Source organism: Mobula birostris, chromosome 18 (genome assembly GCF_030028105.1).
Source record: "Mobula birostris isolate sMobBir1 chromosome 18, sMobBir1.hap1, whole genome shotgun sequence".
Classification (NCBI taxonomy): domain Eukaryota; kingdom Metazoa; phylum Chordata; class Chondrichthyes; order Myliobatiformes; family Myliobatidae; genus Mobula; species Mobula birostris.
The window spans coordinates 35,243,542-35,265,536 of record NC_092387.1 but is presented as its reverse complement, the minus strand read 5'-3'; the positions used below and the strand labels follow the sequence as shown (position 1 = coordinate 35,265,536).

Genomic DNA, 21,995 nt, shown 5'->3' with positions numbered 1-21,995 from the left:
AGGTGCCTGAATAAAAAGTTGGGGGAAGGGGAAGGAGGACTAGCTGGAAGGTGACCGGAGAAGCCATGTTGTTAGGAAAGGTAAAAGGCTGGAGAGGAACGAATCCTATTGGAGAGGAGAGGGGACCATAGGAGAAAAGGAAGGAGGAGAGAACTCAGGGGGAGGTGATAGGCAGATGAGAAGAGGTAAGAGGCTGGGGTGGAGAATAGAAGAACAACATGTCAGAATAGGAATGGAAACCAGAATTAAAATGTTTGGCCACCAGGAAATTCCACTTTCGGCGGATGAAGCAGAGGTGCTCGATAAAGTGGTCCCCCGGTTTGCAATAGATCTCATCAATGTAGAGGAGGCCGCATAGGAGTACTGGGCACAATAGATGACACCAGCAGATTCACAGGTGAAGTGTTGCCTCACTTGGAAGGACAGCTTGGGGGCGAGGAAGGAGGTGAATGGGCAGATGCAGCACTTGGGCTGTTTGAAGGGATAGGTGCTGGGAGGGAGATAAGCGGGGAGAAACGAATGGACAAGGGAATCACGGAGGGATTGATCTCTGCGGAAAGTGGAGAGAGGAGGGAGGTAAAGATAAGTTTAGTGATAGGTCTTTTTGAGATGGCGTAAGTTGCAGAGAATGATGTGTTGGCTGCAGAGGCTCATAGGGTGTTGAGTAAGGACAAGAGGAACCCTATCTCTGTTCGGGAGACAGGAAGATGGGGTGAGCACAGATGTTTGGGAAATGGAGGAGATGCAGCTGAGAGCAGCTTCAATGGTGCAGGAAGGGAAACCCCATTCTTTGAAGAAGAGGACATCTCTAACGTCCTGGAAAGGAAAGTCACATCCTGGGTGCAGAGACGGTGGAGATGAAGGAACTGAGAAAAGGAAATAACACTTTTTCAGGAGACTGGGTGGGAAGAGTGCCATGACAACCATGGGATTTGGTAGGCTTATGAAAGATATGGGTTGACAGTTTGTTTCCAGAGATGGAGACAGACAGATGGAGAAAACGGGAAGGAGGTGTTAGAAATGGAGCATCTGTGAATGTGTATGTGTATATATACATATGAGTGTTTGTCTGTGGCATGTGTGTGTTCATGTGCATTGTGCATCTTTTGGCATCTGTAGGAAACGATCTGAGTTACACACATAAGTGTGTCAGCTCATTGTACAAAAGAATCAGATGATTGTGATAAAACAAAGAAGGGAACAACACAAATTATAAACTTTTACAAATGTTAAAGAAGTTGACCACAAAACTTCTGGCTGTCTGATTCGCCAATAGGCTGCTCCCTTACTGTAATGTTTTAGGGCATGCAAAATCATATCTGATCTTTCCCTTTAACATCATGGAACAGGTTATGATGTACCTTAGGAGGGAGTATCCCATCATCTCGAGGGTTCATTTGAACCAGTGTGACGTTATCTACATCGAGTGATATCTGGAAAGGAAGCAGTTAAATTGTTTACTGAGTCTATGGAGCTCAGGAGGTTGGTTTACTGTCCCTTAAGATTACATGTGACTTCAATGTACATTGTTCAGTATTCCAAATGAAACCTTAAAGCTTGCTCCTTTCTATAAATGTCAGTGAAACCTTCAATGGATCCCCACATGCAGCATGCATTTAATCAGACTTAAGCTGGCAACATTTGAGGAGCGTGCTGCAGCCTGCTTTCCTTCTGTCCATTGCAAGTCCTTGTGACGTGCAGCGAGCAGCAGATGCATTAACTCCCCTGACAGTCCATCAGACACCGAAAAGCTGCAGGTGTCACAAAAATGCAGAAAGTTGCCACAGTTAGCCTGACTTTGATGAAGGAGCAAGGCCTAAAAACACTAGTGCACTCAAATAGCTCAGTCCAGCGTCTCCTCACTCACACTACCCTGGCTTCCTTAAAGCCAGTGGCTTTATTGTTTTAGCAACCATCAAAGTCAAAGGAAGAGTTCCAGTTGCAAGAATCTAAAGATTTATTTGCTAACATCAAATGGAATGTATCTGAATTTGAGACTTCACCTTGAAGACCCTTGGAATTAACATTCAGGGCTGTTTGCTATTTTCCAAAATATTACGACATGGATCAATTTACCTGAGGTCAGGGAGAACCATCAATCATTGGATGAAATAAAAGTGCATTCTGGGAGTTTGCTGTGTTTGAGTTGGGTCCAGAAAGAGAGTGGAAGGAATGGGGTCTGTAGTGATGGATTAGGGATTGGGGATTGTGGTGGGGTGAGGAACTGGGGGTCACGGTCATCAATGATTGGAACCAGCATTGTATTGATGATCAGTGTTGAGTTTGGGGCTGGGGAGTGGGGGGAGGCAAGAGGGTTGGAAGAACAGAACAGTGCTGTGGGTCGGAGAGATTCCTTGTGCCTACAGGACCCATCTGACAGGTTTCCCAGGTGAATGCTACACAGGGGACCAGTGAGGCTTACTCCTGGGACACAGGGAATGGCGGCATCACGTGTACCCCTGACCTTTTAATTGTATCAAGAGTGCCAAGAAACCTCATGCCTGCAAGAAGCTGACTAGATCCATGAAAATAGAGGTTTCATGTTGAGTAAAATTGAGTTTAAATTACGTAAGGCTCACACTGACAGCCCTTATTTCTTACGCCATGGCAGTGTAGCGGGTTAGCGCGATGCTGTTACAGTCTGGGAAGTTCCAGAGCTGGGATTTCGATTCTGGTGCTGTTCTGTAAGGAGCCCCTTTACGTCCTCCCTGGGTCCACTGGTTTTCTCTCTCAGTCCAAACATATACTGAGTAGGGTTAATTGGTCATTGTAAGTTGTCCTGTGATAAAATTGTTTGTTGGGGGTTGCTGGGACGGCATGGCTTGAAGGGCCAGAGGGGCCTACTCTGAATGTGTTGCCGAATAAATAAATAGATAAATAAATTCTGCTAGATATACGTACCACAATAAATGATTCCTAGTCTTCTAATCAGTGTAGTTTTTTAGAAGGTTAAGGAGGCTTGGCTTGTCAGTGACACTCCAACCAACTTCTCCAGATGTACTATTGTTAGTATCCTGACTGGTTTGGTAATTTGAAAGCACAGGAACGCAATCCACAGCAGAGAGTGATGGACTCTATCCAACACATCACAGACACACCCCTCCCACCATCAGTAGTATCTGCAGGGGGCACCACCTCAGGGAGAGAAGATCCTTCATCGAAGATTCCCATCATCCAGGCTGTGCTACCTTCTCACTGCTACCAGCGGGCAGGATGTACAGAAGCCAGAAGTCCCTCAACACGCCTGAGGAAAAATTACTTCCCTTCAACCATTCATTCTGGAACTAAATGGCACAACCCTAATCACTACAACAGTATGTCCACTTTGATCACTCTGTGCTAAAATCGACTATTTTGTTCTGATTGTGTTCTTTCTTGTAAAAATTGTACATGATTAATCTATGGTTAATCTATTTTAATCTATTTAGAGGTACAGTGCAAAACAACACCTCCAGCCCAATGAGCTGCTCTGCCCGGGAACCCAACGATTTAACCCTACACTAATCACAGGACAGTTTATAATGACTAATTAACCTATTAACTGGTACAACTTTGGAATGAGGGGGGAATCCATGCACTCATGCGAAGGGCATACAAACTTCTTACAGACATTGAACTCTGAACTTCAATACCCCAAGCTGTGATAGTGTTGTGCTAGCCACCATGCAGCTTACGTAATGCCATGAGCCCGTGATGCTGTACATAATTATACTTGGGCATATGATAATAAACTCCACTTTGACTTTGATTCTTTCCAGTTATGCATCGGCACATCAGGTCTGCAGTTCCAGTTGGATCCCCCTCAATCAGTGAATCCTCGCCAGAGTGGGGGAGATCCAGCATTAGAGCACCAGAGGGAATCTCTTCTGGCTCAAGGACACATATGGTCCTTCTGTTCTCCACAGGAACTGGCAGCACCCCCATGGAACTTGGGGCCTAATGAGTTCAGTCATTAATCTAAAGAACACAAGACTTTATCTATTATGACTTATTCTCTGTTCTCTCTCTTGCAAAGAGTTTAAATTTCTCTCCCTCTACACTGAGCTACAGAATCTCCAGCCGACGGAAATAAGTTGGGCTATTTCAGACCTGTGACTGTCGTACACTTCCCTTGATCATGGCTGGCAACATCACATTAAATTATCCAGAGACCAAACTATCCTCTTCATTACTCGGTAACTGAAATCTTAACCCCTGCTATGTCTCATGATAGAGCTGAATTCAAGCCATTACTAAATTGAACTGCAGTTGATCCTTACTGAATGAGTTCACATAATCCCCAACTGTTGCCACTTGAATTGAGCTCATTACCTTCTCAAAGATGCCTGAATCATTGCTTTTCAATTTTGATTTGTCTTTGCTGTTACTTTGTCCAGTCAGATCTTTGCTGGATTCACAGGAAACTTCTCTGCTGACAGGTCTTGAGCTTATGGTGGAAATATCAGCATCATTATCTGTCCAGCCCTGCAGACAAATATTAGCGAATATCAAGAATCAAACACTGGTTTTGCAAAAGATAACTTTCCCTCCGTTACTACTTAAAGTCTGTGGAATATTTTGGAAGTTGCCTGTGTTGAGCCACACTAGGCAAGTTTTTTTCCAATTGTGATTGTACTTATCAAGTGATGTTGTCCCTATAACCTATATCATTTCCCAAACAAAACCATTCAAGCCAGAAATAAAAATCAAGCAACTGTAAATACTAGAAATCAGAAATATAAACAGAAAATGCTGGAAACAATTAGTAGGTCCGACAGCACCTGTGGAGAGAGCCGATATAATTTACAGTTGAAATGTTTAGTTATGACAAAGGCTTCAAAGCTGAAATGTTTCTCTAACCACAGATGCTGCCTGACCTGCTTACTGCTTCCAGAATCTTCTGTTTTCATCACCCTTGACATAAATGCTTTAATAATCTGGCAATTTTTAAGGTGGCAACGTTAACAGAAAAATAAATCTCAGGCTACATAATCAAACATTCTGGTGCTGTGGCAGGAATAGAGAGGATAGAAGAGGTAATCAAAGGTTGTGTGTAAGGGAGGGTCTTTTGTGAAGATCAGGAGATCAAAACATAGAATAAAGATGTCTGGAGACCTTCTTTTCAGCTGTGTGGTGGAGACCACAGGGCCATCCAAGGTTTGAGGCACTTGGACAGGAGTGGTGGTTCAGCAGGAAGCTTATAACATTCAGAGAGATGGGTTGAGGAGATGTTTCAGAAAGAGTTATTAATGAGCACTTTCTGAGGAGTCCGTTCGGGAAATAAATCAATGTAATTTGTGGAGGGAGTATACAGAGCATGTTCAGAGTGTGAAGAGATGAACGAAGATCAAGGACAATAAAAAGATGAATGGGGATTTCAGAGCAGAGGGGCTGAGGAAGGGCAGCATGATAATGTGTCTTTATAATAGAGACCATATGGGATCTGTGTCAAACAAGAAATGTGACCAGTCTGGTGCAGTGGTTGGAGGGTATGGAATGGAATCAATGAAAGAGTTCATGGTGAGGGCCAAGATGGAGACCTCAATCTCCCCATTGTTGAGCTGGAAGAGAGTGTGACTTATCAAGATCAAGACATCAAACCAGTTGGCTAACAGGACAGATGTAGCTGAGTAAGTGAGAGGGGGCTGAAGAGGTAGAAATGGGTAGTAACAGTGGAAATGTGGAAATTAACTCTCTGGCTGTGGATGTTACCCAAAGATAGTCCGAAGATCCACGAGAGGGAGAAGTCAAAGATAGATTCCGTGGGAAGAGAGGCACCAATGAGCTGCTTAGGAAAGATGTATTCAAAAAGAATCGGTATTAGAGAATGGCATGATCAGCTGTCAAATCATATTGACAGGTTTGATTGAAACTGCATCAGTGTCATTAGCAATGGAAGCAGAACAGTGGCATTGAACTTTTGCTTTTTCCTTTTGGGCAGGGTTTATCATCTGGGAATCTGTCTGCAATTCAGTTATATGTTCACCTTTAAACTTGCAGAAAGTCATGGGGTAATGAGTACACATGTCAGCCAGAGGACTTTGAGTGCTAAGGATAAAAGATATTCCCACAATATACTGTAGATCAAGTGCTGCGAACTATGCTAGTGAGTCCACTGCTGCTGACTGCATTCTCAACAGAAGTTCTTTTGTCTTTTTGGGTCAGAAAGACACTTTGACTGTCTGTGTACTAACAGGGAATTGATGAAATAGAGGTCTGTTACAAGAAAGCACTTGGATAACCGACATTTAATATTGCAATGACTGGTTGAAGGCTTTGAATCAGAAGTTAATCAAAATGGTAATATCTTTGCGAATGTATGTAAACAGTACTGAGAGACAACCAGGATTAAAATGAATTCCTCCTGCCAGCCGACACTTGCACAATTTGGCACCAACTTCACTTGGCTTCATGTTACTTTTACTTGAAAGGATGCTATTTTCAAGTTACTTTCTTCTTCCTTTGGCTGCTTTGATGAACTGAATGCTATAGAACTCACTGACCTGTTCCAAACCCCCTATCTTGTGACTTCCAGATTACTATAGGTGCTGTGTTGAGGCAGTCACATTGTTGAAGGCCTTAACAGCATCTGACATTGAAGCAAAATTCTGGCTCTTCACCAGTCTTCTAAATGTTTGGGTTATGGGGAGAGATTGGATAGGCTGCGAGCGTTTATCCTGGAACGTAGGAGACAGAGCGATGAATTCATAGACCATAAGACGAAGGAGCAGAAGTCGGCCATTCAGCCCATCGAGTCTGCTCTGCCATTTTATCATGAGCTGATCCATTCTCCCATTTAGTCCCACTCCCCGCCTTCTCACCATAACCTTTGATGCCCTGGCTACTCAGATACCTATCAATCTCTGCCTTAAAGACACCCAATGACTTGGCCTCCACTGCTGCCCGTGGCAACAAATTCCACAGATTCACCACCCTCTGGCTAAAAAAATTTCTTCGCATTTTTGTTCTGAATGGGCGCCCTTCAATCCTTAACTCATGCCCTCTCGTACTAGACTCCCCCATCATGGGAAACAACTTTGTCACATCCACTCTTTCCATGCCTTTCAACATTCAAAATGTTTCTATGAGGTCTCCCCTCATTCTTCTAAATTCCATTGAATACAGTCCAAGAGCGGACAAACGTTCCTCATATGTTAGCCTTCTCATTCCCGGAATCATTTTAGTGAATCTTCTCTGTACCCTCTCCAACGTCAGCACATCCTTTCTTAAATAAGGAGACCAAAACTGCCCACAGTACTTCAAGTGAGGTCTCACCAGCGCCATATAGAGGTTGATAAAATCATGAGAGACAGAGATAAGGTGATTGGTCACAGTCCTTTTATCCAGGGTAGGGGAGTGTAAAACTGGATGGCATGGGTATAAGGTGGGAGGCAAAAGATATAAAGGGGAGCTGAGGAGCGGATTTCTCACACAGAGCGTAGTCGGGGTATGGAACAAGTTATCAGAGGAAGTGGAAGGAATTGGACACTTTTACAATGCTTCAAAGGTATATGGATATATAGGTACTTAGAGAGTTATGGGCCAAATGCAGGCTAATGGGACAAACTCAGATAGGCAACTTGGTCGGCATGAACTGATTCCACTATGACACTATGCAAAGTACGCAACAACCAGTTACTGCAGAACAACGACCCACAACGACAATCAGTTTCAGCAATGCTGGTTAAGGGATAAATGGAAGCCAGGACACTGGGAAAACTTCCCTTGCTATTCTTCAATTGGCAACTTGGACATTACATCCTCACTGGGGCTTTATGTTCATGCCACACCCTTACAGTGCCGTACAAGTCTCTGACGTGGGATTGGAACCTGCAATTCCTGCTGCAGAGAATATAGTACTAATTCTGAGCCACAACTGATAACCAGCCTTCCTTCCAGGGACCCTGCCTGCTCTTCTCACTGCCTCAGAAAGCAGCCAACATGATCAAATCGCTCTCCCACCCCAGATATTCATTCTTTTTCCCAAACTGAAACCATACTCCAAGTGAGGTCTGACCAATGCCTTATAAATCCTCAGCATTAAGTCTTTGATTTATATTCTCGTCCTCTCGAAATGAATGCTAACATTGCATTTGCCTTCCTTACAGCTGACTCACCCTGTAAGTTAACCTTCAGGGAACCCAATATGAGGCCTCCCAAGTCCCTCTGCAACTCTGATTTCTGAATGTGCTCCTTGTTTAGAAAATTGTCTCCACCTTTAATCCTTCTACCAAAGGGCATAACCTACACTTCCCTGCAGTATTTTCCATCAGCCACTTCTTTGCCCATACTCCTAACTTGTCCAGTTCATTCTGCAGACTCCCTACTTTCTCAATACTGCATGCCCCTGCATTTTAGAAACATAGAAACTTTGAAAACCTACAGCACAATACTGGCCATTCGTCCCATAATGCTGTGCCGAACATGTACTTACTTTAGAAATTACCAATGGTTACCCATAGCCTCTATTTTTCTAAGCTCCATGTACCTATACAAGAGTCTCTTAAAATACCCTATTTTATCTGCCTCCACCACCATTGCCGGCAGCCCATTCCATGCACTCACCACTCTCTGCTTAAAAAACTTACCCCTGGCATCTCCTCTGTACCTACTTCCAAGCACATTAAAACTGTGTCCTCTCATATTAGCTATTTCAGCCCTGGGAAAAAGCCTCTGAATCCACACGATCAATGCCCCTCATCATCTTGTGCACCTCTATCAGGTCACCTCTCATCCTTCGTTGCTCCAAGGAAAAAAGACAAAGTTCACTCAACCTATTCTCATACGGCATGCTCCCCAATCCAGGCTACATCCATGTAAATCTCCTCTGTACTCTCTCTATAGTATCCACATCCTTCCTGCAGTGAGGTGATCAGAACTGAGCACAGTACTCCAAGTGGGGTCTGACCAGGGTCCAATATAGCTGCAACATTACCTCTCAGCTCTTGAATTCATTCCCATGATTGACGAAAGCCAATGCACCATATGCCTTCTTAACCACACAATCAACCTGCACAGCAGCTTTGAGTATCCTATGGACTCGGACCCCAAGATCCCTTTGATCCTCCACACTGCCAAGAGTCTTATCATTAATGCTACATTCTGCCATCATATTTGACCTACCAAAATGAACCATCTCACACTTATCTGGGTTGAACTCCATCTGCCACTTCTCAGTCCAGTTTTGCATTCTATCAATGTCCCGCTGTAACCTCTGACAGCCCTCCACACTATCCACAACACCCCCAACCTTTGGGTCATCAGCAAATTTACTAACCCATCCCTCCACTTCCTCATCCAGGTCATTTATAAAAATCACAAAGAGTACGGGTCTCAAAACAGACCCCTGAGAAACACCACTGGTCACTGACCTCCATGCAGAATATGACCCATCTACAACCACCATTTGCCTTCTGCGGGCAAGCCAGTTCTGGATCCACAAAGCAGGGCCCTCTTGGATCCCATGCCTCCTTACTTTCTCAATACGCCTTGCAAACCTTATCAAATGCCTTGCTGAAATCCATATACACTGCATATACACCTCTACCTTCATCAACGTGTTTAGTCACATTCTCAGAAAATTCAATCTGACTTGTAAGGCAAGACCTTTCTTTGACAAAGCCATGATGATAATTCCTAATCATATTATGCCTCTCTAAGTGTTCATAAATTCTGCCTCTCAGGATCTTCTCCATCAACTTACCAACCACTGAAGTAAGACTCACTGGTATATAATTTCCTGGCTATCTCTACCTCCTTTCTTGATAAGAGAACAACATCTGCAGCCCTCCAATCCTCAAGAACCTCTCTCAACCCCATTGATGATGCAAAGATCATTGCCAGAGGCTCAGCAATCTCCTCCCTTGCCTCTCACAGTAGCCTGGGGTATATTTTGTCCTGTCCTGGAGACTTATCCAATTTGATGCTTTCCAAAAGCTCCAGCACATCCTCTTTCTTAATGTCTATGTGCTCAAACTTCTCAGTCCGCTGCAAGTTATCCCTACAATCGCCAAGGTCCTTTTCCATAGTGAATACTGAAGCAAAGTATTCATTAAGTACCTCCGCTATCTCCTCTGGTTCTATATAGAGTTTTCCACTGTCACACTTGATTGGTCCTATTCTCTCACATCTTGTCCTCCTGCTCTTTACATACGTGTAGAATGCCTTGGAGTTTTCCTTAATCCTGCTCGCTAAAGCTTTCTCATGGCCCCTTCTGGCTCTCCTAATTTCATTCTTAAGCTTCTTCCTACTAGCCTTATAATTTTCTAGATCTCTATCATTACCTAGTTTTTTGAACCTTTCGTAAACTTTTCTTTTCTTCTTGACTAGATTTTCTACAGCCTTTGTACACCATGATTCCTGTATCCTACCATCCTTTCCCTGTCTCATTGGAATGCACCTATGCAGAATGTCATGCAAATATCCCCTGAACATTTGCCACATTTCTGCCGTACATTTCCCTGAGAGCACCTGCTCCCAGTTTATGTTTCCAAGTTCCTACCTGATAGCTTCATATTTCCCCTTACTCCAATTAAACACTTTCCTAACTTTTCTGTTCCTATCCCCCTCCAATGCTATGGTAAAGGAGATAGAATTGTGATCACTATTTCCAAAATGCTCTCCCACTGAGAGACCTGACACCTGGTCAGGCTCATTTCTCAATACCAGATCAAGTACAGCCTCTCCTTTTGTAGGCTGATCTACAAATGTACATATTGTGTCAGGAAACCTTCCTGAACATACCTAACAAGCTCTACCCCATCTAAACCCCTTGCTCTAGGGAGATGCCAATCAATATCGGGGAAATATAAATCTCCCATCATGACAACCCTATTATTATTGCACCGTTCCAGAATCTGTCTCCCTATCTGCTCCTCGATGTCCCTGTTACTATTGGGTGGTTTATAAAAAACACCCATTAGAGTTATTGACCCCTTCCTGTTTCTAACTTCTGCCCACTGAGACTCAGTAGACAATCCCTCCATGACTTCCTCCTTTTCTGCAACTGTGACACTATCTCTGATCAGCAGTGCTACACCCCCACCTCTTTTGCCTCCCTCCCTGTCCTTTCTGAAACATCTAAAGCCTGGCACTCTAAGTAGCCATTCCTGCCCCTGAGCCATCCAAGTCTCTGTAATGACCACGACATCATAGATCCAAGTTTTGATCCACGCTTTAAGTTCATCCGCTTCATTCATGATACTTCTTGCATTAAAGTAGACACATCTCAAACTATCAGTCAGAGCACATCCTTTCTCTATCACCTGCCTATCCTCCCTTTAACACTGCCTGCATGCTTTTTCTATTTGTGAGCCAATCGCCCCTTCCTCCGTCTCTTCAGCTCGGTTCCCTCACCCCAGCAATTCTAGTTTAAACTCTCCCCAATAGCCTGAACAAACCTCCCTGCCAGGATATTAGTCACTCCTTGGATTTAAGTACAACCCATTCTTATTGTACAGGTCATGCCTGTCCCAAAAGAGGTCCCAATGATCCAGAAATCTGAATCCCTGCCCCCTGCTCCAATCCCTCAGCCACGCATTTATCCTCCACCTCACTCTATTCCTATACTCACTGTTGTGTGGCACAGGCAGTAATCCCGAGATTACTACCCTTGTGGTCCTGCTTCTCAGTTTCTTTCTTACCTCCCTGTAGTCTGTTTTCAGGAACTCCTCCCTTTTCCTACCTATGTTGTTGGTACCAATATGTACCACGGCCTCTGGCTGTTCACCTTCCCACTTCAGGATATCGTGGACACGATCGGAAATATCCCAGGCCCTGGAAAATGGGAGGCAAACTACCATCCGTGTTTCTTTCCTGTGTCCGCAGAATTGTCTGTCTGACCCCTGACTATAGAGTCCCCTATCACCTCTTCCTTTCCCTACCCTTCTGAGCCACAGGGCCAGACTCTGTGCCAGAGGAGCGACCACTGTTGCTTCCCCCAGGTAGGTCGACTCCCCCCCCCAACAGCACTCAAACAAGAGTACTTATTGTTAAGGGGGACAACCACAGGGATACTCTCTAGTATCTGACTCTTGCCCTTCCCTCTTCTGACTGTTACCCACTTACCTGTCTCCCAAGACGCCGGTGTGACAACTTGCCTATAGCTCCTATTCTTCACCTCTTTACTTTCCCTGACCAGACATAGAGCATCGAGCTGCATCTCCAGTTCCCTAACCTGGTCCCTCAGGAGCTGCAGCTTGACACACCTGGTGCAGATGTGGCTGTCTGGGCGGCTGGGAGTCTCCCGGACATCCCACATCCGACACCCAGTACAGAACACCAGCCTTGCAGACATACTTCCTATTCCTATTCTTCACGAGTAACTTACCTCGCCTCGACGTGTTATTGCTGAAGCCCCGTTGAGCCAAAGGCCTCTTACTCTGACTCCCTCTACTCGAGCGCCTGCTCTATAAAGCCGTCTTTTTAAATTCTTCCCACCGGTCTAACTTTCTGACGTGCATACGCTTGTGCAGTCATGTCTTGATCAAACTGCCGAAGAAAAAGTTATCTCCTTTTAAATTCTTCCCGCTGGTCTAACCCGCTGACATCCATGTGCCTCCATTGTCGTGCCTCAATTTTATCTTTGTATCATCCACAAACTTGGCCATAAAACCATCAATTCCATCTTACAAATTATTGACATGCAACATGAAAAGAAATGGTCCCAACATTGACCCCTGCGGCACATCACCAGTCACCAGCAGCCAATCAGAAAAGGTCTCCTTCATTCCCACTCTCTACTTCCTGCCAGTCAGCCAATCTTCTGTCCATGCTAGTATTTTCCCTGTAATATGTTCGGCTCTCATCTTGTTTAGCAGTCTCATGTGCAGCATCTTTCAAAAGCCTTCAGAAAATCCAAGTAACCAACGTCCACTGACTCTCCTTTGTCTATTCAGATAGTGACAAGAGGGCATACAGGAGGGAGATAGATCAGCTGGTTGAGTGGTGTCACAGCAATAACCTTGCACTCAACGTCAAATAATTCCAACAGATTTGTTGGGCAGGATTTCCCTTTAAAGAAACCATGCTGACTTTGGACTAGTTTATCATGTGCCTTCAAGTACCCTCAAACCTCATCCTTAATAATGGACTCCAACATCTTACCAATCACTGAAGTCAAGCGAACTGGCCTTTAATTTTCCATCCATACCCTCCCTCCCGTCTTAAAGAGTGGAGCGACATTTGCAATTTTCCAGTCCTCTCAAACCATTCCAGAATCTAGTGATTGTTGAAAGATCATTATCAATGCATCCACAATCTATTCAGCTACCATTTTTACAGTCATGTGGTGAAGTCCATCTGGTCCAAGTGACTTAACTGCTTGCAGACCCAAGCACCATCAGAATCAGAATCAGGTTTAATATCACTGGCATATGTCATGAAATTTGTTGTTATGCAGCAACAGTATATTGCAATACATAATAAAAACTATGTGTTGGTGCATGGCCAAGTGGTTAAGGCATTCGTCTAGTGATCTGAATGTCACTAGTTCGTGCCTCAGCTGAGGCAGCGTGTTGTGTCCTTGAGCAAGGCACTTAACCACACATTTCTCTGCGACAACATTGGTGCCAAGCTGTATGGGTCCTAATGCCCTTCCCTTGGACAACATCGGTGGCGTGGAGAGGGGAGACTTGCAGCATGGGCAACTGCTGGTCTTCCATACAACCTTGCCCAGGCCTGCGCCCTGGAAACCTTCCAAGGCACAAATCTATGGCCTCACGAGATTAACAGATGCCTAAAAAATAAAAACTGTCAATTACAGTAAGAAGTGTATTAAAAAGTTAAATTAAATAAGTAGTGCAAAAAGGGAAAAACAAAAATAGTGAGATAGTGTTCATGGGTTCAATGTCCACTCAGTAATCTGATGGCAGAGGGGAAGAAGCTATTCCTGAATCATTGAGTGTGTGACTTCAGGCTCCTGTACTTCCCCCCTTGATGGGAGCAATAAGATGAGGGCCTGTCCTGGGTGATGGGGGTCCTTAATGATGGATGCCGCCTTTTTGAGGCATTGCTCCTTGAAGATGTCCAGGATGCTGAGGAGGCTGGTGCCCACGATGGAGTTCACTATCAATTCTTCGGTCTTACTGATGTTGAGTGCAAGGTTGTTGCTGTGAACCTTCAACCAGCTGATCTGTCTCACTCCTGTTTTCCTTCTTGCCACCATCTGAAATTCTGCCAACCATAGTTGTGTCATCAGCAAATTTATAAATGGTATTTGAGTGTGCCTAGCTACACAGTCATGGTTGTGGAGAGAGAGTAGAACAGCAGGCTAAGCACATGTCCTCGATGTGCACTGGTGTTGATTATCAGCGTGGTGGAGATGTGATTTCCAATCCACACTGACTGTTGTCTTCTGGTGAGGAAGTTGAGGATCCAGTTGCAGAGGGAAGTCCGGAGGTCCAGATTTTGGAGCTTGATGATTACTACTGAGAGTATGACTGTGTTGAACACTGAGCTGTAATCAATAACCAGTAGCCTGACTTAAGTATCAGTGTTGTCCAGGTGATCCAAGGCCACATGAAGAGCCAATGAGATTGCATCCACTGTAGATCTATAGTGGCAACAGGCAGATTGCAGTGGGTCCAGGTCCTTGCTTAGGCAGGAGTTGATTCTAGCCATAACCAACCTCTCAAAGCACTTACTTCATCACCACAGATGTGAGGGCTACCGGACAATTGTCGATAAGGCAGCTCACCCTGCTTCTGGTATGATTATTGCCCTTTTGAAACAGGTGTGAACTTTCTACTGCAGGTTGAAGATGTCTTTGAACCCATCTGCTAGTTGGTTGATCGAGGTTTTCAGAGCCCTACCAGATACACCATCGGGGTTTGTTGCCTTGTTTCTTTACCCTCTTGAAAGACATTCTGATGTTGGACTCCAAGACAGAGATCACAGGGTCACCGGATGCTGCAGGTATCCTCACAGCTGTAGTTTTCTTCTTATTTTTAAAACATGAATAAAAGGCGTTGAGCTCCTCTGAGAGTGAAGCATCATTGCCCTTCATGATGTTAGGTTTCGCTTTGTAGGACAAAATGGCTTGCAAACCCTGCTAGAGTTGACGTGCATCCAATTTTGCCTCCAACCTCATTCCTTTGCTCTTCAGATAGCCCTCCATAAGTGATACCTGGCCTTCTTATATAGTCCTGGATCCCCAGACTTGAATGTTACAGATCTAGCTCTCAGTGGACTACAAATCTCCTGGTGCATCCATGTCTTTTGACTCTGGTATGTACAGTGTGTTATCATGGCACACACTCATCCACAGGTTTTCACGAAGTTAGTGACAACTGTGACGTACTCTTTCAGACTCAAAGATGAATTCCTGAGTACTGTCCAGTCCACTGACTCCAAACAGTCCTGTCAGTGCTCCTCTGCCTCCCTTGACCATACCTTCTTGGTCTTCTCAGCTGGTGCTGAAGTCCTCAGTCTCTGCTATAATCAGGGAATAGAAGTACAGACAGGTGATCAGATTTCCCAAATTATGGGTGTGGGATGGCGCGATAAGCATTCTTGATGGTGGTATAACAGTAGTCCAGTGTGTTGGCTCCTCTAGTTCCACATGTGCTATGTTGCTAATAATTATTTAGGGACGTTTTCCTAGCTGACCTGGTTAAAATCCCCTATAATGTTGGGGGAGGCATCAGAGTTCGCTATTTCATGCCTGTTGATTACATTGCTCAGTTTGTCTAGAGACTGTTTGACATGGGCCTGAGGCGAGATGTACACCACTACCAAGATGATGGTTGAAAACTCCTGTGGCAGATAAGATGGATGATACTTGATTGCTAGATTTTCCAGATCTGGTGAGCACGACTGGGATAGAACCACCACGTTTCTGCACCATGAAGAGTTAATTATAAAGCATACTCCACCTCCTCTGCCTTTGAAAGTCTCAGCAGTCTTACCTTGGCAGTGAATCGTGAAGCCAATGAGCTGTATCACTGCAAGAGAGAGCCAAGACTCCATGAAACAAAGAACACAACAGTCTCTGATGTCCCCCGTACAGCAATCTTGCTTTGATGTCTTTGATTTTACTTCTCTTAGTAATGGCAACTACACTCACTTCTGCCCCCGACATTCGAATTTCTGACATACTGCTGATGTCTTCCACAGCGAAGACTGACACAAAATACTTATAAAGTTTGTCCGCAATCTCCTGTCCCCCATTATGACCTCTCCAGCATCATTTTCCAAAGGTTTAATATCCACTTCTGCCTCTCTTTTACTCTTTATACATCTGTAAAAACCTTTGATATCCTCTTTGATATTATTGGCTAGCTTACCTTCATATTTCATCTTTTCGCTCCTTATGGTTTTTTTTTTAGTTACCTTCTGATGGTTTTTAAAAGCTTCCCAATACTCTAGCCTCCCATTAATTTTGGCTATATTGTATGCCCTCACATTTAGTTTTACGTTGTCTTTGACTTTCCTTGTCAGCCTTGGTTGTGACATCCTCCCTTTACAATACTCCTTTTTTGGATGTATCTCTTCTGCACCTTTCAAGTTGCTCCCAGAAATTCCAGCCGTTGCTGCTGTGTCACCTTCCCTGCTGACGTCACATTCCAGTAAACATTGGCCAGCTCCTCTCTCATTCCCTTGTAGTTCCCTTTACTGCATTGTAATACTGATACATGTGATCAGACCGGTATTCATCATCCTTCTCAATTTTGCCCCCATATTCCTTTCTAAACTTTTTTGTCTTTTTATTTCTTCTAGGGATTTCTGTAATCTCTCATGCACTCTTCTTCCCTTTAACTTTATCCTCACTTTTACAAACTGTTGAACTGTTGAACCTATTCATCATCAACATCAGGTGCCATGCCCAGACTGAGCTTTGACTGCCATGGCCCACACACTCCTGTTTCGGGTCAAGTGGATCAATTGAACCTATTACATAGTTTAAACACACACTTCTACAATTTTGCCCTATCATCTGCCTATCCTTTCTCACAGCCTCACTGCACACTCGATCTACTTGTATTCCAGCAGCCCCATCCTCTGTCCTATCATTCCAGTTCTCATCCATCTGCCAAATTCATTTAAACCCTCCCCAACAGCTCCACCAAGCCTGCCCGCAATAAACCAATATCAATACCAGCCAACCTAATGCTACTAGTTAACTGGTTGAAGGAAATCATATACTGGAGGGCAGTGAATTTCTGGAATTCATTACCACAGACGACTGTGGAGTATAAGCCATTGGGTATATTTAAAGCAACACACACAAAATGCTGGTGGAATGCAGATATAGATGCTGCCTGGCTTGCTGCGTTCCACCAGCATTTTGTGTGTGTTGCTTGAATTTCCAGTATCTGCAGATTTTCTTGTGTTTGGGTATACTTAAAGAAGGGGTTGATAGGTTCTTAAGTAAGGACTTCAAAGGTTACTGGGAAAAGGGGATTGGGAGGGATAATAAAACAGCCAAGATGGAAAGACAGGGCAGACTCGATGGGCCAAATGGTCTAATTTTGTTCCTATGTCTTATATTCTTATAATACTGGAAATCAAGAAGTGTAATTTCCTTATTCTTCTTGAGGTAGGGTATGAAAGGAATGAAACTAAGATGACTAAATGTTGAGATAGTTATCAGCTCTGATCCAAATGAATTTCAGAAATGATAAATATTCAAACTATTTCTTCTTGTTGCTCTGAGTTATAAAGCCCTTCCTTACCGACTCGCTGTCCGAAGCGGAGAGGCGACTCTTTGTCCGAATATTGCCGTTTGAGTTTGACATTTGACTGGTCATGGTGGACCACCTGGTAGAAGAGTAGCTGCTAGCTAATTTGTAATCTTTATGTGAGATTCGCAGTATCCATCGGAGGACAGGAATGTATTTAGCAATTGCCATTCTGAAAGTGAAGAGCGATACTTTATTTTTTTATTATGTAGAGATACAGTAGGGTGACAAGCCTTTCTAGCCCAGTAAGCTTTGACCAATTAGCCTACAAACCTGTACTTCCTTGGAATGGAGCACTCAGAGTAAATCCACAAGATCATGGGAAGAACATTTAAACTCAATATAGATAGCAGCAGAACTGAACCCGGGTCTCTGGCACTGTAACAAGCATTGCATTCATCACTACACTACTCCTCCACCTGACTAATCTCGTTGGGATGAAACATCACCGACTATATTCATTAGAACGGCCACTTCTGAGCCTTTCTTGCTGGCTGGAACCTTGCCAGACCGCTTTTGGTCGATTTGATTAGATCCTTTTTTTGGGATGAGGGTCTAGATGAAGAGAACAGTGTTGATCCCTTTGTTGCTGGAAGGTGGAAGTAGACTGTTTCCTCGAACCTTTGCGGCCCGTGTGCTTTGTGAGAGTGTTGCTGCAACTGAGTGGTTTCCAAACCTACTTCCTAGCGCAGTTTAGAGTCAACAGCTCTGCTGTAGCACTTATACACCAAGCCACTAAGGTCCAAGGGAACTGCATAGGATCTTACCAATCCACCCAGCATTTTCTCCAAGTTTCTTTCAAATGCGTTTGTTAACCAGGTTTTTCTTTGCACCTGTTCATATATGCATTTGTGCATATGACAATAAACTTGACTTTGTCTTTGATTTCAACCTACTCTGGCTGCACCTGAACATAGAGTTTCTTGATTATTAGCTCAACCATTTTTACTTCAATAGTATGACCGCTACATATTACATCATTGAATTCTGACTTATCATTCTCATTGGATTTCCATAGATAATTTAAAAAAACCTACCTGTACTTGGGATGGGTAATAGCATAGATTATTGGGTTGTGAATGGCAGAGGCTTTGGCAATCACAGCAGGGACAGAGTTCATGTAGGGTGTGAGGATGCTGGCATACCTATTAACACACAGAGTAAGTAAATCAGCAGTACACACTGAAATGGAGAGTGCAAAAGGACTGGCATTGCATACCGACACTTCTCATCAGAATACAAGCAAACAAAAGCACCAGTGGCTACTTGGTCCTTCAAACCTGCCCCAACATTCAATGTGATCATGGTTGATTTACCCCAGACCCAAGTTTACAGGAGCTTTTAAACATTAGTACAGAGCAGAAATCCATCTCAGAGTTATTCCAAAACTGTATTACAAATGCAACTCCAGGACACCAATAATGAGCAAAAAAAAATTGTTTCTGTATGTGTACGTACCCAGCAAAAGCAGTGAGGGCCACAATCGAATATGGAGACCAGGAGATGATATAAAGCAGGATGACTATCAATGCAATCTTGGCCATTTTCCACTCATTCTTTATCCTGTTATATTGTCTCCGGGATTCCCTGTGTGTGTTTCCTCCAATTTTCTCCACATCTCTGTTGGAATCAGGAATTTGTTCTGTTTGAGTCAAATTCTACCAAGATCCAAAAGGTGAATATATTATTCCAGAAGGCGTGGGCACAATTAGTGTACCCCCATTGCAGGCATATTTCCATGGATTTGGAAAGTCTGTGTTTATAGTTACCAAGTCAGTCTAGAATAAATTCTGTAGCAAAATACATGCAGAATTATCTTCCTTATCACCAAATGCTTAAAGCAGGGAATTACTAAATCCAACCTTTCATAAAACATTTAACAGTACAGAACAGGAACAGAGCCTTTAGTTCACAATATCTATCCCAATCATGATGTAAATTCAAGCAAATCCCATCTGCCTGCACGTTTTCTCCCCTCCATTCGCTGCCTCTTCATTGTGCCTGTTCATTGCTGCCTCTTAAACGCTGCTGTCATATCTGCTCCCATCACTTCCCGGCAGCAATTTCCAAGAACTTAGCACTCTGTTTGAAGAAAGGCCTTGTAAAACTCTGTTAAACTCCCCCCATCTCACTTTAATATTTGACATTTAGTTTTTAACTTTTTCAAATCAGGTGAAATAGTTTTGAGATAAGGGACAGGTTATTTCAAACCAAAAAGCATGGGAGTTTCTTCTGGTAGGGCAGCAAAACTCTATCCCAGAGAAGTTTGAAGAATAGATCATTATATAAACATGAGTAAGTCTCCAGATGCTGGAAATCCAAAATAACATAAGCAAAATGCCGGAGGAACTCAGCAGATCATACAGCATCTAAGCGTCTATGGAAATGAATAAACAGTTGACGTTTTGGTCCTGAAGAAGGTTCTCAGCCAAAACTTTGACTGCTTATTCATTTTCATAGATAATGCCTGACCTGCTGAGTTCCTCCAGCATTTTGTGTGTGTTGATTTGGATCATTATATATTTAAAATGGAGGTAGATACATTTTTGATAAATAGTAAGATTGAGGGCTCTGGGGATTTGAGATGAGGGTTAGGATAGTTCATGGATGACAGGTATATGAGCATCAAACTGTAAGCAAAGCAGTCAACGTGGCCAGTGGAACTCAAGAAATAGATTCAGCACAGACTGATTAACTGAGAAATGTAATTTGTTAGGTTGGGAATCTGTAACTGACTAGCTGAAGTGATTTATTATTACAGTGAGAACATTTGGAGAAGGTGTAACACACAACCTGAATAATATTATTTGGTTCTGGTATCTGAAGTATCTCTCTTGTTGATATTCACAAAGATGAATTTATATAAGCAATGGGATGAGATGAGCACAGGATGTTACTGAGATAGGCCATTCTGACCAAGAATACTTTTAATGCCTGGAAGATCAGAGTGGAAAGTTGGAATTTGATTCTCTTACAATGCTCCAATGAAACCCAAGGGGCAACGCTTCCATCCATTCCCATGACAGATTTCATTCGCTTGCTCCAGCGTAAGCTTCTTCCAAACATTCAGTTCTCCGCACATGTTGTGCCTCCCCTCACCTGAAACCACCAGTGTCACACTCCTGTCCTCCCCAGTGTTTCTATTTCTCCACATCATTAAAATGATATAAGTCTTGAGCGGGTAGTTAGAGGAATGATGTTGCCTCTGGTGGGGAGTACAAGCCATGCACATGTTATTGGTTTAAAAAAATATGAAGTGTTTATTTCTTTACTTATTTTATACATAGTAAGTTCTGTGAGAGCAAATTATGTACCTCAAATTTTTGGAAAGTGATTTGTGAAGTCTGTTAGGGCAAATTACCGTTACCCAAACAATTCTAACATGGGAATTTCCTTTGTAGAACAAGGGCTGATGGTCTCACACTAAGGGTTAGGCCATTTATTACTGAAATGAGGAACTATTTCTTCCCTTGCCCAGGAACCCAGTGACTCAGTCATTTGTTGTGTTCATAGGAATGATAGATAAATCTCTGGGTATTAAAGCAGCCAAATTGTGCACATAGAGAAGGAAACTGGTGTCAAAGTTAGGAGGTCAAGCCTAGGCCTTGTTGAATGGTGGAGCAGGTTTGAGAATGAAGGACAGCTTTCAGTTATACAAAGACAAGTAAAGAAGATTATGAAATCCTTGCATCTGAGTAATACCAGTTTAGAATTAATTGCAGGTGATCTCTTCAGGGGGCCTGAATATAACTCACAGAAGGAAGGAATAAATTGACTGATCTGGACAATTACACAGATCACAACTGAATTTTCTATAAACGAAAACATCAAATAGATTTTGAAATGGAACTGACGTGGAGTGCAAGGTAATGAGACACAGCAGTTTGGAACTGAATTACTGAAATAATTGAGTTAAAGAAATTTTAAAGTTTAGACATATTTTCTTCACATTCAATCAAAAATCAAGTGCTGAAAGCTAAGTAAACATTCTCTTTGAATGAAACAATTTCAAGGCCAGTGAGTCCTGCTGTTGAATGGTGATAGTGAGCCAGTCCTTGGCTTTGTTAGGGGGTTATGAGTCACATGTTCATGGGACTAAAGATACAGTTTTCCTTCCATGATGACCATAAGTGAAATAGTTAGGTTTCCATGCTAACTTGATAGTTTATGGTCAACGTTAGTGATTCCAGGTGTATTGAATTGGTTGAACTTAAGGAGTTGTGGTGGGATCATTAGTCCAAGACTTTGATCACAGATTTAGTTACAGAACCATAATGTGGCTGCTTCAGTAATGAAGAATGCTGTCAGAAGGAGCAGTACATTAGTCAGGGCATTGAA

General features: G+C 43.3%; 1 protein-coding gene across 1 annotated transcript in view; it reads right to left on the bottom strand.

Moving 5' to 3' along the window:
• opn4a (opsin 4a (melanopsin)) overlaps positions 1–21,995 on the bottom strand; it is a 58,556-nt gene that overhangs the window by 3,805 nt on the left and 32,756 nt on the right. Inside the window, exons 6-10 of the mRNA XM_072282971.1 lie at positions 19,116–19,277; positions 18,695–18,802; positions 17,652–17,829; positions 4,312–4,464; positions 1,362–1,433 (exon numbers count right to left, since the gene is read on the bottom strand). Of these exons, the coding sequence (XP_072139072.1) occupies positions 1,362–1,433; positions 4,312–4,464; positions 17,652–17,829; positions 18,695–18,802; positions 19,116–19,277 (673 nt within the window). The remainder of the gene's footprint in view (positions 1–1,361; positions 1,434–4,311; positions 4,465–17,651; positions 17,830–18,694; positions 18,803–19,115; positions 19,278–21,995) is intronic.